This window comes from Chinchilla lanigera, unplaced genomic scaffold (assembly GCF_000276665.1).
Source record: "Chinchilla lanigera isolate Chin_1 unplaced genomic scaffold, ChiLan1.0 scaffold00014, whole genome shotgun sequence".
NCBI lineage: Eukaryota > Metazoa > Chordata > Mammalia > Rodentia > Chinchillidae > Chinchilla > Chinchilla lanigera.
This window is the reverse complement of record NW_004955415.1, coordinates 31,907,438-31,921,013: the sequence shown is the minus strand read 5'-3', so window position 1 is coordinate 31,921,013 and position 13,576 is coordinate 31,907,438. Positions and strand designations below refer to the sequence as shown.

The following is a 13,576-nucleotide window of genomic DNA, read 5'->3' as shown; positions in this document are numbered from 1 at the left end:
AAAAAAAAAAAAAAAAAACAAGCAAAAAAAATTACATAGGTATTCTGCAAAAAGATCTGTGAGGTATCAAAATGTTGAACTTGTATAATCCTAATGATGTAGGCTAAAAATATCTGACACAAAACTGGTAGAATTACAGGAAATTGCTCAAAACAAGGATTTAACAGGAAGTAGTAGGTCAATCAGGCAGAACAAAAAGGGAAATGGAAGGTTTGAATCACTCAATTAACGAGGCTCACTGAGTGAAACTGACAAATCCCACCAAGAACAATTACGCATAAATATTTTAAGAACTTTGAGAGACGTCGTTTGATTACCTATTAAAAATATTACACAAAGGGGCTGCAGAGTGAGATTCTTTTAAATATGTATGAAGGAAAGGTGTGTGCGTGTGTGTGTGCGGTGGATCAGTGTGCGGGAACAAGGAAACAAACTGACACAGGTGACTTCATTTTTTAATTTTTTTGAGGCAGAGTCTTCCTATGTAGTCCAGGCTGGCCTTGAACTCCCTGTGAACCCAAGCTGGCCTCAAATTCATGGCAATCCTCCTGCCTCAGCCTCCTGAGTGCTGGGATCACAGGTGTGCACCACCATGCCAAGCTCCAAGTCCAGATTTTGAAAACACCTTGTGGCCACTAAGGGCGCAGTCTCCAGTAGACATCTGGAAAGCTTGCCAAAGTGTGGTTGGACTAGGAGAGGATTTGGGGCAGTTCTCAGGCCAAGCCAGTGTTACCCACTAGGAGCTAGCATCCCACTTATCCCGGGGAGTGCGGCTCAGTGGGGAGCACTTGCATAGCTCCTGGGAGGCCCTGTGCTTCATCCCAGCACCTCCAAAGAGAATAAGAAGGAGAGGACAAAAGAGCTTCCGTCTTTTATTTTTTGGAGCTGGGGATGGAACCTAGGGCCTCACTTGTGCTACAGAAGAGCCGGCCCCTGACTGGCACCCCCAGCCCAAGAACTAAAAATAGCCAAGCCTGCTGGTGAACGCCTGTGATCCCAGCACTCTCTAGGCTGAGGCAGCAGGATTGTTTCGAGTTCACTGTGTATCCCAGAGTGGCCTTGAACTCATGGTGATCCTCCTGCCTCAGCCTCCCATTTGCTGGGTTTAAAGGTGTGCACTGCCATAACTGGCTCCTCCACATACTTCTTCCTATGTACTTTTTGTCTTGTTTTGTTTTGCTTTGCGATACAGGGGATGGAAGCCAGGGTTTGCACTGAGCTACATCCCCAGCCCTTTTTATTTTTCATTTTGAGATGGTTTCTCACTAAGTTACTAAATTGCCCGGGATGGGCTGGAACATGTGGTCCTCCTGCCTCAGCCTCAGATTGCTGGGATGACAGGCCTGTGCTACTATGCCAGGCATCCTTTGTCATAATTTGGTTAACACTGCTGTTTCCAGTGAGTCGCTCACACAGATTTTTTTTTTTCTACCAGGAATTGAATTCGGGACCTTGTGCTTGCCAGGCAGGTGCTATGCCCCTGAGCTATATCCCCGGCCTGCTCACACAGATTAATCACATGCAAGGAGCATGTTGTGGGGACCTCGGTTTATGGCTGGTAAGTCGGAAGCACAGAGAAAACCTGTGGTGGTGGCTGGGGGCTGCGGTGGGGCAGGGGACAGTCTTGGGACCGGGCCTGCGTCTGTGGGGTCTGCTGCGTCTGCAGGCAGACAGGGACAGAGGTGGAACTGCTTGTGTGCTAATGAGGACTGGTCGCCACGGCTCTCTGGGTCACAGAAGCCGTACGCATGAACTGTGGTATCAGAGTAGGGGGAAAGAGGTTTGTTTCTTGTAACCAAAGCTGGATAAATAAAATATAGCCTTCCCCACAGTGGAACATCGGTCAGCCCGGAGAAATCATGAAAGCCAGAAAAAGAAAGAGAAAAAGAAAAAGAAAGCGAGCCGGGTGTGGTGACGTAGGCCTGTGAGCCCAGTACTTGGGAGGCTGAGGCAGGGGGATCGCTGTACGTTCAAGGCCAGGCTGGGCTACATATCTAGAGACTGTCTCAAAAAATAAAAATAAATTAATTAATTGAAATAAAAAGCCCCCAGCTATTGTAGTTTTCCTCATGACAGGAAATGCTTATGCTTCTCCTGCACCGTCCAGGGTATACTTTTATCTTGCTTTTTCCTCATTTACTCAGCCTGGCCCAGGTTTACTCTGCAGAGCCAGTTTCTCCCTCACTCTTCATGCTTAGGTTTGTAGGTTTGTTTGTTTGTTTTTTGTTTTGAGACAGGTTCTCACTATGTAGTGCAGGCTATCCTTGAACTCACTATGTAAATCAGGCTGTTCTTGAACTTACAGTGATCCTCCTGCTTCTGCCTCCTGAGTGCTGGGATTACAGCATGGAATATCACTTGCTTTTTGTAATAAACGTTGTCACCACTTTAAAAACAAAAACAAAAACAAAAACAGTCCTAGACATTGAGCTAAGTAAAAGAAGCCAGACAGAAAGTCCACAGAAAGGTCAGGCATGGTGGTGCATGTCTGTAATCACAGCGCTCAGGAGGCTGAGGCAGGAAGATCACTGCAAGTTCAAGGCCAGCCTGGGCACAAAGTGAGCTCCAGCCCAGCTTGTACTACATAGCGAGACCCTGTCTCAAAAAGGAAAAAAAAAAAAAAAAAATGAACAACTATTATTTTCTTTCTTTCTTTTTTTAAATTTTTATTGAGACAAGGTCTCACTATGTGATTCAGGCTAGTCTTGAACTCACTTTGTAGCCCAGCCTGGCCCCGAACTCGCAGTGATTTTCCTACCTCAACCTCGAGAGTGCTGGGATTACAGGCATGTGCCACCACACGCAGATATTTGCTTTCTTTGGTTTGTTTTTGTTCGTTTATTTGTTCGGGGTGGGGAGGAAGGAGTCCAAAATCTCACTACTGTATTTCCCTAAAAATAAAACCTAACTGGAAAAAAAGCTCTAGTATGATTTTTTTTTAAGGGTGCTTGTAATATAAGCCCGACCTAAAAAATAGGCCCCCTCCCCCAAACAACGCCCCATTAAGATCATCAGCCAGATGGAATACTGAATTATAAGATAATAATATTAATATAGTTAAGTATGAGTAAATAATGTTACTGACACTCAAACGATGGCGTAAGTCATGGGTAAGCGTTTGCAAACACCCAAGCGGGCGCCATCGCTGCACAAGGATGAGCACGAGGCTCCCTGCGAGGGACAGCAGGCGCAGCGCAGCGCTCGGCCCCCGCCCTGGGTGTGGAGCAGACGCGCCGTGTCTCCTACGAACCCTTCCTAGGCTGTGAGGCACGCGCTTAATGCTCTGGTGTGAAACGTTCTCTGGATTTGTTTCTTTTTGCTACCGGGAATCGAACTCAGGACCTCACGCTTGCCAGGCAGGAGCTTGTGCCACTGAGCTACATCCCAGCCCGGTTTTTGTCACTTTCATGTGGACCTTCATTCTCAGCTGTCGTCATTTTGTTGCCCCGCCTGTCTCCCAAGCCTTCAGCTGACCCTCGCTTTGGTGGAAGCTTTGTGAAGCCACCTGCCAGAGGCCGTGACTTGGGGGAGGAACCGACCGGACAAAATCCTGAGAGCCGTGTGGCCACCGCCCTGCGAGCAGGCGACAGGGACGAGAACCGGGCGCTTCAGGAGAGATCTCCTGCTGGACACGAGAGGTCGGGCCAATGGAAATGGAGTCCCCAGAAAGTCAGGCTGGAATTCGGGGTTGGGAGTCATGACAATGCTCCAAAGAAGATGGCATAAACGTAGTTCTTGTACGTAATAAATGTAGACTGCTGTACATGAGAAAACAGGACATCCCCTGAAAATAAATCCTATTGCATCTTTTGGAGCAAAAATTACTATAAGACCCAGTCTTATTTTCAGGGAAATACAGTAGCTAACCCAGGCTGGCCTTGAACTCTGCGATCCTCCTGCCTCAGCCTCCTGAGTGCTGGGGTTATAGGTGTGTGTCACCACACCCTGACAGGATGAACCATAATTAATCTCATCTTACTGATGCAGAAAGTGAGGCCCACTCGGCTGGAGGCAGACAGCAATCAGTGCCCACCTAGGACCCAGGGGGCGGACCGGGCCCGGTCTTACCTCAGAGAGGTCGTCCTGCTCTGGCGTGTTTGAGCCCCCGCTGTCCTGCTCCTCCAAGTGGGTCACATCTAGGGGGAAGGGACAATGATCCCAGGCACTTGGCCACCCCCCCACGTTCCCAGGAGCCCTAGCTGCACCTGGAAAGGGCTCGCGGGTGAGGCCCAGCTGGCGGATGATGTAGCGCGGGATGTCTGTCTTGACCAGGTGGCCCTCCTTGGCATGGCCCTCCGCCGCCTCCAGCAGGTGGTAGAACTCCTCTGGGTTGAATTCCTGGGGCAGGACAGGGGGTGCTTACCTGGGGCTCTGGGGGACCCTCTGCCACCCCTGGCCGGCCCAGCCTCCTCACCAGGCACTCAAGCAGCCTTGCGGGGCGTGAGATGATGATGAGCAGTTTTTTCACCAGCTGTGTGACGAAGGCCACCTCCAAGCTCTCAGACCGCTCGTAGGCCTGGGGTGGGGACACAAAAGATCACAGCCATGGCTGCCAGCTCCAGCCAGGGCCCATCCCAGCCCGTAGGGCGTGAGTTAGTAGTACTGTCCCATTGTATAAGTGAGAAAGCCGAGGCCAGGACCACAGTAAGAAGAATCATGGTAACTATGAGAAGGATGATAAATAAGAAGAATCAGTCTTCTGATTCAAGCACAGTCCTCAAACTGTCACCAGTTCAGTTTAGCTTTAAATCAGCCCTAGCCAGCTGTGGTGGTGCACACTGGTAATCCCTGTGCTGGGGAGGCTGAAGAAGGAGGACCGAAGTAAGTTCAAGGTCAGACTGGCCCAACTTCTTTTGTTGTATTTTGTTTTTGTTTCTTTGAGATAGGCTCTTGTCATGTCGTCCAGGTTGGTCTTGAACGCACAGAGATCCTCCTGCCTCAGCCTCCTGAGTGCTTGGATTACAGCTGTGTACCACCACATCCAGCAGAATCCCTCTCTCTCTCTGTCTTTCTTTCTCTCTCTCTCTCTTTTCTTTTTGAGACAAGGTCTCACTGTGTATGTACTTCAGGTTGGCCTTGAACTTACTATGTAGCCTAGGCTGGCCTCAAAGTTGTGATGATCCTCCTGTCTCAGCCTCCCAAGTGCTGGGATTACAGGCACATGCACCACAACAGCCACCATAGAATCCCATTTTTTAAAGAACTCAGGTACAGAGGGGTTCCACAGTATGGCAAAGGCCGCACAGGAGGTAATGTAAACCTAGACCATCTGAAGTCCACACTCTGAATCTTGTGGGCCTAATGGCAGAATACAGACTGAAACCCAGACCTGACACCAAAGCTCAAAGCAACACTAACCTGCTGCCCTTCAAGACTGGGCTGGGCCTGAGTCTAAAAGCCCCACACTGGCTCCTGGGCTCTTTCCCAGCTCCACTTGCTCTCCATAGTGCCATCATGTGGCTCCCACGCTGCTGGGGGGTTTGCTCTCTTCTTACCTCAGGGCCTTTGCACATACTGCACCCACTGCTCAGCATAATTCTCTCCAGCTCTCTCCACACTGCACTTCTTGCTTGTCATTGTTGCCCCAGTGTCATTGTCAGATCCTTAGGGAGACCTTCCTGGACTTTACAAAGGAGCCCTGACATCCCACCCAGGAGCCTGGTCCCTCTGTTCCACAGTCCTAAGTGTCTGCAGACGTCATCAGGTCCTTGATGCCCATGTTTCCCAGACATCTCCAGGCAGGGACATCTTTACTGCGCTCAGGACCCAGCACAGAGTGAGTGTCCATGATCACTGCCTTGAAAGGGGCATGATCTTATTTTTTTCATTCGTCTATTCATTTTTTGTTGGTTTTTTTGAGACAAGGTCTCACTACAGCACCAAGCTGGCCTCAAACTCATAGTGGTCCTCCTGGTTCAGCCTCCTGACTGCAGGGATGACAGACGAGCACCACCGTGCCTGACTTTTGTCTATTCATTCAACCACCATTTACTGAGGACCTACTGTGTACTGGGCATCTGAGTAAAGAGCTGAAGGAGGAGAGGGAGATCAGATCCCCGCCTCTCCCAGCCCGAGGCCAGGGACCACGTCCTTCCTGTCTCCTTGCGAATCCTCAGCCCCACACCACGCCTGGCGGTGGTGGGGCTCCCTGTTTGCGGCAGGGCCCGGGTCTCATCTGGGTGCAGATGCGGCTCTCCGCACTCACATCCTGCAGCAGCTTCTCCAGGTTCTCCTGTAGCTCGTAGAAGTACACAGTGGTGATGAGCCCGTCACGGGACTTGGTGAGGCAGTCCCGGGCCAGCTCGATGATCTGGTGGTGGATGAAGCTCAGCACGCCGTCGGCCAGCGGCAGCACGCTGTCAGGCTCGTAGGCGCGGGCGAAGTCGCGCAGCTTCTCCTCCATCTGCGCGGTGGCCTGGAAAGACCGAGGAGGACAAGGGTTGTTCAGCCCGGCAGGATCCGCAGGGTGCTGCGCTCCTCGGCCACCAGGGTGCGCGCGGGGCTGCATCGCCTGGTACGGCCACCAGGGGGCGCCGTCCTCACCTTGGGGAACCGCTCCTTGTACACGTGGTTCATCATCACGATCTCGTTGTCGTAGGAGGAGGGGGAGCGGCCGGGGCTGCAAGGAGAGAACTCGGTCCTGTACAGCGGCCCCCCTCCGAGCCGGCCTCTGGGTCCCTGCATCCACAATCCTCAGACCTCAGCCGGGAATGTTGGTGCACGCCTGTCACCCCAACACTGGGAGGCTGAGGCAGGAAGATCGCAGCAAGTGCGAGGCCAGCCTGGGCTACATAGTGAGTTCAAGGATAGTCTGGACTATATACTGGACGTTGTCTCAAAAAAACAAACTAAACCAAACAAAATAAGCCCCCCCCCCCAGCGTGGCCCCGGGCCCAGCCCCACCTGAGGCTCCTGGAGCGCGGGCGCACGGCAGGGGAGCGACGGCCGCCATCCTCGTCGGTGATGCTCTCGGTGCTGCCGAAGTGTTTGGACAGGAAGTGCAGCTCATCCACCGTGGGCTGGTAGGGCAGCTGGTGCAGGCGCTCCTGGGAGGAGCAGGAGGACTGGGGGGCAGGCGGGGCAGGGTCAGAGCCGCCACAGCCCGTCAGGGACACTGGGCTAGAGCTGGGAGAGGATGTGCCACCAGGCAGGGCCACCATCTGGGCCTCAGCATCCGGGCCTCATGGTTTAGGGGTCTTAGATCCCAGGGGCCTGGGTGGGACTCCTGGCCAGACAGGCAGATAGGACAAGTCACAGATGGGGACTTGGATATGGCCAGAGGAGCCTGGTCAAACTGGAGTCAAGTCATCCTCCCTCTGTGCAGAACCATCCAAGGCTCCCACCTTACCTGGAGTAAACATCTAAGTCCTCCCTCCTGGCCCTCCCACAAAATCCTGCAGCTCATGGCCCTGTGACACTACTGTCACCTGCTTCCACTCTGCCTTGATTGTCCTGCACACTGGCCTCCTTGTGGATCGTGAAGCGAGGCAGTCTCCTGCTTCAAGGCCTTTGCACTGGCTGCTTCTCTGCCTGCATCATCCCTTCTGGGGAGCACAGGTCCTCCTCCGCCAAGTCTTCTCTGCCTGCCTGCGTGCCTGACTTCCTTCCTTCCTTCCTTCTTTTCCTCTGTCCTTTCTCTCCTTTTCCTGTCGTACCCAGCTTCTTTTATTTATTTTATTTGAGATAGCGTCTTCTAAGTTACCCAGACTGCCCTCAAACTTGTGATCTTCCTGCCTCAGCCTCCCAAGTAATGGGGGATACAGCCCTGCCCCATGGTACCCAGCTCCTCTCCTGTGTCTTACTGTCTTCCTGCTTCACCTCCTGACATCCTATGTCTCTATTGCTGTGTACTCCTCAAGGACAGGGACTTGGCTCTGGTTGGACCCTGGGTGAGCAGGTTCGGCACAAAGTTAGGACAGACACAGACCCCCCCCCCATCACCAGTGTGGGCACAGTGACGTCCACACAATGCTGCCTGTGGTCAGAATGACCTTTTTATTTTATTATTTGTTTTGTTTTGTTTTGTGAGGCAGGGTCTTGCTATGGACTCCAGGCTAGCCTTGAACTCAAAGCACTCCTCTTGCCTCAGCCTCCAGAGTGCCGGGATTACAGGCATGTACCAGCACTCCCAGCCAGAACGATCTTTTAAAATATCACATCACTCACTCCCCTGCTTACAACTCCCCATCCCACCTTCATGTATTAAAAAAATTTAGGGACTGGGTGTATCTCAGTGGGAAAAAATATGCTTAGCATGTGTGAGATCCTGGGTTCAGTGCCCATGACACACACACACATACACACACTTGCGCACACACTTTTTTAGTTCTGAGGGCTGTATCCAGAGCCTCAAGCACAATAGGCAAATGCTGTACCTCTGAGCTCCATCTCCATCTCATTTTATTTTATTTTATTTTATTTTAGACAGAGTCTCATTAAGTTTCTCAGGCTGGTCTTGAGTTTGCAATCCTCCTGCCTCAGCCTTAAGAGTGGCTTGGATTAGAGGTGTGTGCTACTTCAACTGCCTCACACAAAATTCAGGGCACATTATCTCTGCCTTGTGAAATCACAGTTACTGAAATTTTGATATAACAACATAAATCAGTAGAGCACAGTGATGCACACCTGTAATCTCAGCACTCAGGAGGCTGAGGCACAAGGATTGCTGAGGGTTCAAGGCCATCCTAGGCTACATAGCAAGATCCTGTCTCAAAAAGGAAAACCAGATGGGCATGGTGGCACACTCCTGTAATCCCACACTGGGGAGGCTGAGGCAGGAGGATTGTTGTGAGTTCGAGACCAGCCTAGGCTACAAAAGTGAGCTCAATGCTAGCCTGAACTGCATAGGAAGACCCTGTCTCAAAAAGCAAAAACAAAAACAAAAACAAAAACGGAAAACCAAAACAAAACCAACCAAAGTCCAGCCATTCTATAGTTTCTCCAGTGCCCGGATGTCAGGTTACCTCTGCCTCTAGCCCCCATCACAAAGCTCTAGCCACACAAGGCAACGTTCAGCTTCAAATGCAGCAAGTCTTCTGGGGCCTCTAACGTTTCCACCATTTGTTCCTCCACCTCAAACCGCCGTTCCCTCTCTTTCACCTGTCAAACTCATGCTGACCCTGTGACTTGGCTTCCATGTGCCCTGCTCTAGAAAGCCTTTCCCGGTGACCCCTTGCAGCTGAGTTCTGTTACCCTACCCTGTGACCGGCCCATGATCCCTGTCTGCTGGAGGGAAGTAGGAACCAGAGAGGAGGGCAGAGAAGGGGGCAGGTGCTTGTCACTGGTTCACACGGTGAGGAAATGGACTCCAGGCAAAGCCCACGGCCTGGCCCTGGCCAGCTGCACACACTTGGGCACCCTTTGTCAAGCTGGAAATGAGCAGGACGCCCAAGGAGACATGCTGAGGGCAGAAGGCAGGGCTTTGTGGGGACGTGTGGGTGCCCAGTCTCCCCTCAAGCCCCTGCGTCCCCAACCCTCACCCCATCCACCACACTCACCGAGACGGTGGAGCTGGGTGTGTTGGTGCCATAGCCAGAGGAGGGGAGTGAGGCCAAAGACCAGCGGCGTCCGTCAGCCCTGGAACCCAGCCCAGTGCTCAGTGCCTGCAGGGCCATGCTGCTGCCACCATTTCTTGGGGCCCGATATTAAGTCACCAGCCACGGCCCGGGCAGGGTGTGGGGAGTGACAATCGAACTCTAATGTAACTCCGGAAGAAAAAAGGTCTCCTTTCAGCCTGGCACGAGAGTCTCAGAGGAAGGATGAGGTTCCTGTACCCCTCCCCACATCAAAAAAGCCCGCAGAGGGGCCCCGAGGGACGGGAGAAGCCACCCAAAGAAGTCATCCCCAGGGACCCCAGCAGAGCCCCCCCCCCGGGAATCCTAGGATCTTCTCAGGGAAGAAAGACCCCCTCCTCGAAGACACACCCTCTTCCCCACTCTCCTGTGTCCGCACACTCTAGGCACACCCTCGCTCACAGCCACACCCCTGGTGCGAGTGTGAACAGAGTGGTCACACCCACAGACTGGCCGTCACACTTTGCCAGACTTCAGATACACCCAGCGCACACAGATGACCTCTCAGCAGGGACACTCACGCGGGGACGCAAATATCACACGCACGCACGCACGCACGCCCCACACCCAGCGCACACGTGCCGCGCATCTTCGCGCTCAGGGCCCTTCCTTGCCGTCACACATTCACTCCCACGCGGCCACACGCTCAGTCACACGAACACAAAGACGCCTACAGCGTCTCAGTCACACACACTTTACAAATCTGCAGACACGCACGGGTTCACATACACCGAGGCACGCGCCCAGGGATACACGCACGCTGTCACAAGCTCACACATCCTTGCTAGCACACAGATGGCAGTCGTGCAGACGCACACCCTATTAGCTCCTGCCCAGCGTGTCCGGGCTCGGCCCTTTCACCACGCAGAGGACAAACCCTAGAGCCAGGCTACTACGCCCTTTGCCCTCAGCTAAACCCCACGCTTGCAAGGAGACTCGCTCGCCCTCCTCGGGGACTGCCCTCTGTCCCCTCGGCCCCGCGACGCCGCAGTGTTTTGCGGTGGTCCCATTCTCTGTCCTGCCTCTCCCACCCCAAGCAGCAAGTAGAAACGGGATGCACGACTCCCCTGATGTCCAGCTCCTAGGACATAGCAAGTGTTTAAACACAGATTTTAGAATGAACAGAGTTCAAAAGAGGAGACCGGCCCACCCCCAGTGTAAGCCCAGAAAGTTTCTCAAAAAAACAGTAGAGAACCTCTCCGCCTACCCCAATTTCATCAAAGTCCCCCCCGCAAAATTCATGGAATGGTATTCCAGAAGCGCTCAGAGAACCTCAGGGAAACCTGAGATTCCTCCTCTTTGGACCTTGAGAAATAGCCTTGGCCACCCTCCGCACTTTAGGGACCGTCCTCGATGGGCTTCGTGTTGTCTGCGCTTGCGCATCTCCTCTCCGCTACCCTGTCCTGTTGCTATGGAAACGCCCGGCCAGGCAAGCAAGGCTAGCGAGAGACCCCGGACCCAGAGCGCAGGCGCTTTCTCTCCGCGGCAAGGAGGCCCCGCCCCCTCCCTATTCCACATCAGCGACTGGCCCCGCTTTGCTATAGTCCCACCCTGAAGTCTGGGAGCTCTTCCCCTCGGGGACCTAGGAGCCACTCTCGGTCCCCTCAGGCCCCAGCTCGGGTGCAATTAGGAGGAGAACAGATGGCGGCCCAGACGGCGGGTGGGGAGGGTCCACACAGAGCTCTGGGGCCCTGGGGAGGAACTCACCTTCGGGAGGAGGCAAAGGAGAAGTGGGCAGGGGTATTGGGGGAGAAGTTGCGGGGGCTGTCCAGGGGACTGCTACCTGTGGTGGAAAGAGGGGGTGCTTTAGGTGTAGGGTTGAGGGTAATCCCATCAGGCCTCTGATCCCCAAAGTGGGTGACAAAGGGCAGCAGTCTTACTCTGGTCCAGTCGGCTTTGGGGTAGGCCACGCCCCCTTTGACTCTAGCTCCGCCCTTCACCTATGGCTCCTCCTTCCTGTCCTGCCCCAGTCCGATCCAGATCCTCTGAGCCTCTGCTCACCCGAAGCCCTTGCTCTGTTGACTTGACCACACCCACGTGTGTGGCATCGCCCTTGTCCAATCCAGGTTCACCCCTTCCTGCTCTATGGCCACACCCCCTGCTTTAGCCACGCCTCCTAACCTGGTCCGCACCCTCCAGGACCGCCCCAACTGTCTCACCCAAGTGGCCTGGAAGCGGCGAGTGGGGTCGGGGCAGCGTGGGTGAAGTGCTGGTCAAGATGAGGCTTTTCCGGTTACTGGTGCGGCAGCTGCACGAAAATAAGGCAGGGGGCCCACGACAGGCCGCTGAGCTCCTGGGCCTATGAGCCACGCTCCCCTCTCAGAGCCTCATTCTCTTCCAGCCACGCAAGCAGGGCAGCGCCTCACGAGGCCTGCGTGGAGGAGGAGGCCTCATCATGCTGTGTGTGGAAGGGGCACACATGCAGCCTGCCTGGGAGACTCCCCCAGAGCAGATGATGTGTACCCCGTGGAGCAGAGTCTCTCGATGTCATAGCCATGGTGACCCTGCTCTGGGGATCCAGAGTCTGTGTCCTTGGGTCTGACAGTGACACGCAGGGTGTGTATCCATACGTGACATCCACTGTGTGACACTGGCTGCATCCAAAGGTGACATCGTGTGCAACACAGCTCGCGTGTCTGTATGACACGGTGCGGAACTTGATTTGTCCCTGACGACGTGTGCTATGGCATGTTCATGACGCATGAGTTGTGCTCCGTGTCTGTGTCGCTGTGCAGCATCCTGAGTGTGTGCAAGTCCTGGTCTCACGTCTGCGGGCGACATTAACACCCCGTGACCCTGGGCAGGCCTGAGCGGGCAGCCATGTCTGATTTCCCAGTGTGTGATCAGGTGTGACTTCGCGTGTTTCTGGCCCGTTTATTCTGGTGTCCGAGCGACACTGCAGATGAGATATCTAAGGATGACATCTGTGTTGTGACACTGCCGTGTGCACTTGGACGGCACGGCTGCGTCTGTGGCGACAGTCCACAGTCCTACGCAGTGCTGGTTCCCGAGTCTGGGTGTGCAAGGCTGTGACCGGTGGCCGCCGCACGGCGGGCTGCAGCGCCGGGTGTGCGTGGCGCCTGCCGGCGTATCTGGGCCACTAGGGCTGATGTGTGTGTGCATGTGTGTGACATCATGTCCCGTGTGACGCTGTGTGCCACTATTTTCAGTGTAAGGCTGTGTCGGGGGGGGGGTCGGTGCTATGAAAAAGACCCCCGTTTTCCTCCTGCTCGCAAGATCCCAGCTCCTGAAGCGGAGCCCCCAGCCCTGCGGCCCCCTCCCTCCCCGGCCGCAGTGACGGAGCAGATCCGCGCCCTGAGCACCGGCGTGGGGGCTGCGGCCATTGTTCCGCGGGTGTCTGGGCCCAACCCCTCCGGGCCGGGCCGCCGAACCCGCAGCGCCGCAGACAAAGGCTCCGCAGCCCTGCCTGGCGCCCGCGCCCCCCGCGCGGCGCCCCTTCCTTCGCGCACCCCACCCCTGGCCCCGGAACCTGGCGGGGGGCCACGCGCGACCCTGCCCGGAGGCAGCATCCCGGCCCCGCCCTGCTGCAGCACCCAGGGTGGGGGCAGGGGCAGGGGTGGAGGGTCGGGGTCGGGGTCTGGGTCGGGGTCGGGGTCGGGGTCTACCTCTTGGTGCGACGGAACATGCTGCCGCCGGGGAAGGAGGGCATCGAGAAATTGGAAAGCGCGGTCCAGAGCGAGTCAGACATGACCCGGCGGCGGCGACATGGTGGCAGGTGCGGCGACGCGGGGAGCGAGCGCGGGGAGCGAGCGCGGGGCGGAGGCTGCAGCCGCAGCGGCCAGGGAGGGAGGGGACGCGGAGGGGAGGGGAAGGGGAGGAGGGGAGCGCGCGCCCTGCGGCCCGGCCGCCGGGAGGGGGCGCTGCCGCGCGTTCGCGCCACGCGGAGCCCGCCTGGCCCAGCAGCCCCCAGAGCTCACCTGCTGCTTTTCCGGGGCAGGGGCAAATCCTTCTGGAAGAGAAAGGGAGAAAAGGATGAAGATCAG

The 13,576-nt window shown here is 55.1% G+C and overlaps 1 protein-coding gene across 2 annotated transcripts in view; it reads right to left on the bottom strand.

Moving 5' to 3' along the window:
* Mast1 (microtubule associated serine/threonine kinase 1) overlaps positions 1 to 13,354 on the bottom strand; it is a 28,110-nt gene extending 14,756 nt beyond the window's left edge. Inside the window, exons 1-10 of one of the 2 annotated variants that reach the window (XM_005381034.2) lie at positions 13,199 to 13,354; positions 11,732 to 11,820; positions 11,280 to 11,355; positions 9,498 to 9,576; positions 6,904 to 7,064; positions 6,544 to 6,619; positions 6,206 to 6,415; positions 4,415 to 4,516; positions 4,206 to 4,338; positions 4,069 to 4,136 (exon numbers count right to left, since the gene is read on the bottom strand). In XM_005381034.2, the coding sequence (XP_005381091.1) occupies positions 4,069 to 4,136; positions 4,206 to 4,338; positions 4,415 to 4,516; positions 6,206 to 6,415; positions 6,544 to 6,619; positions 6,904 to 7,064; positions 9,498 to 9,576; positions 11,280 to 11,355; positions 11,732 to 11,820; positions 13,199 to 13,281 (1,077 nt within the window). In that variant the 5' untranslated portion in view covers positions 13,282 to 13,354. Of the gene's footprint in view, positions 1 to 4,068; positions 4,137 to 4,205; positions 4,339 to 4,414; positions 4,517 to 6,205; positions 6,416 to 6,543; positions 6,620 to 6,903; positions 7,065 to 9,497; positions 9,577 to 10,779; positions 10,977 to 11,279; positions 11,356 to 11,731; positions 11,821 to 13,198 lie in introns of those variants that run through there. The other variant, XM_005381035.2, reaches the window with a different exon arrangement.
* Between the last annotated feature and the right edge of the window lie 222 nt (positions 13,355 to 13,576).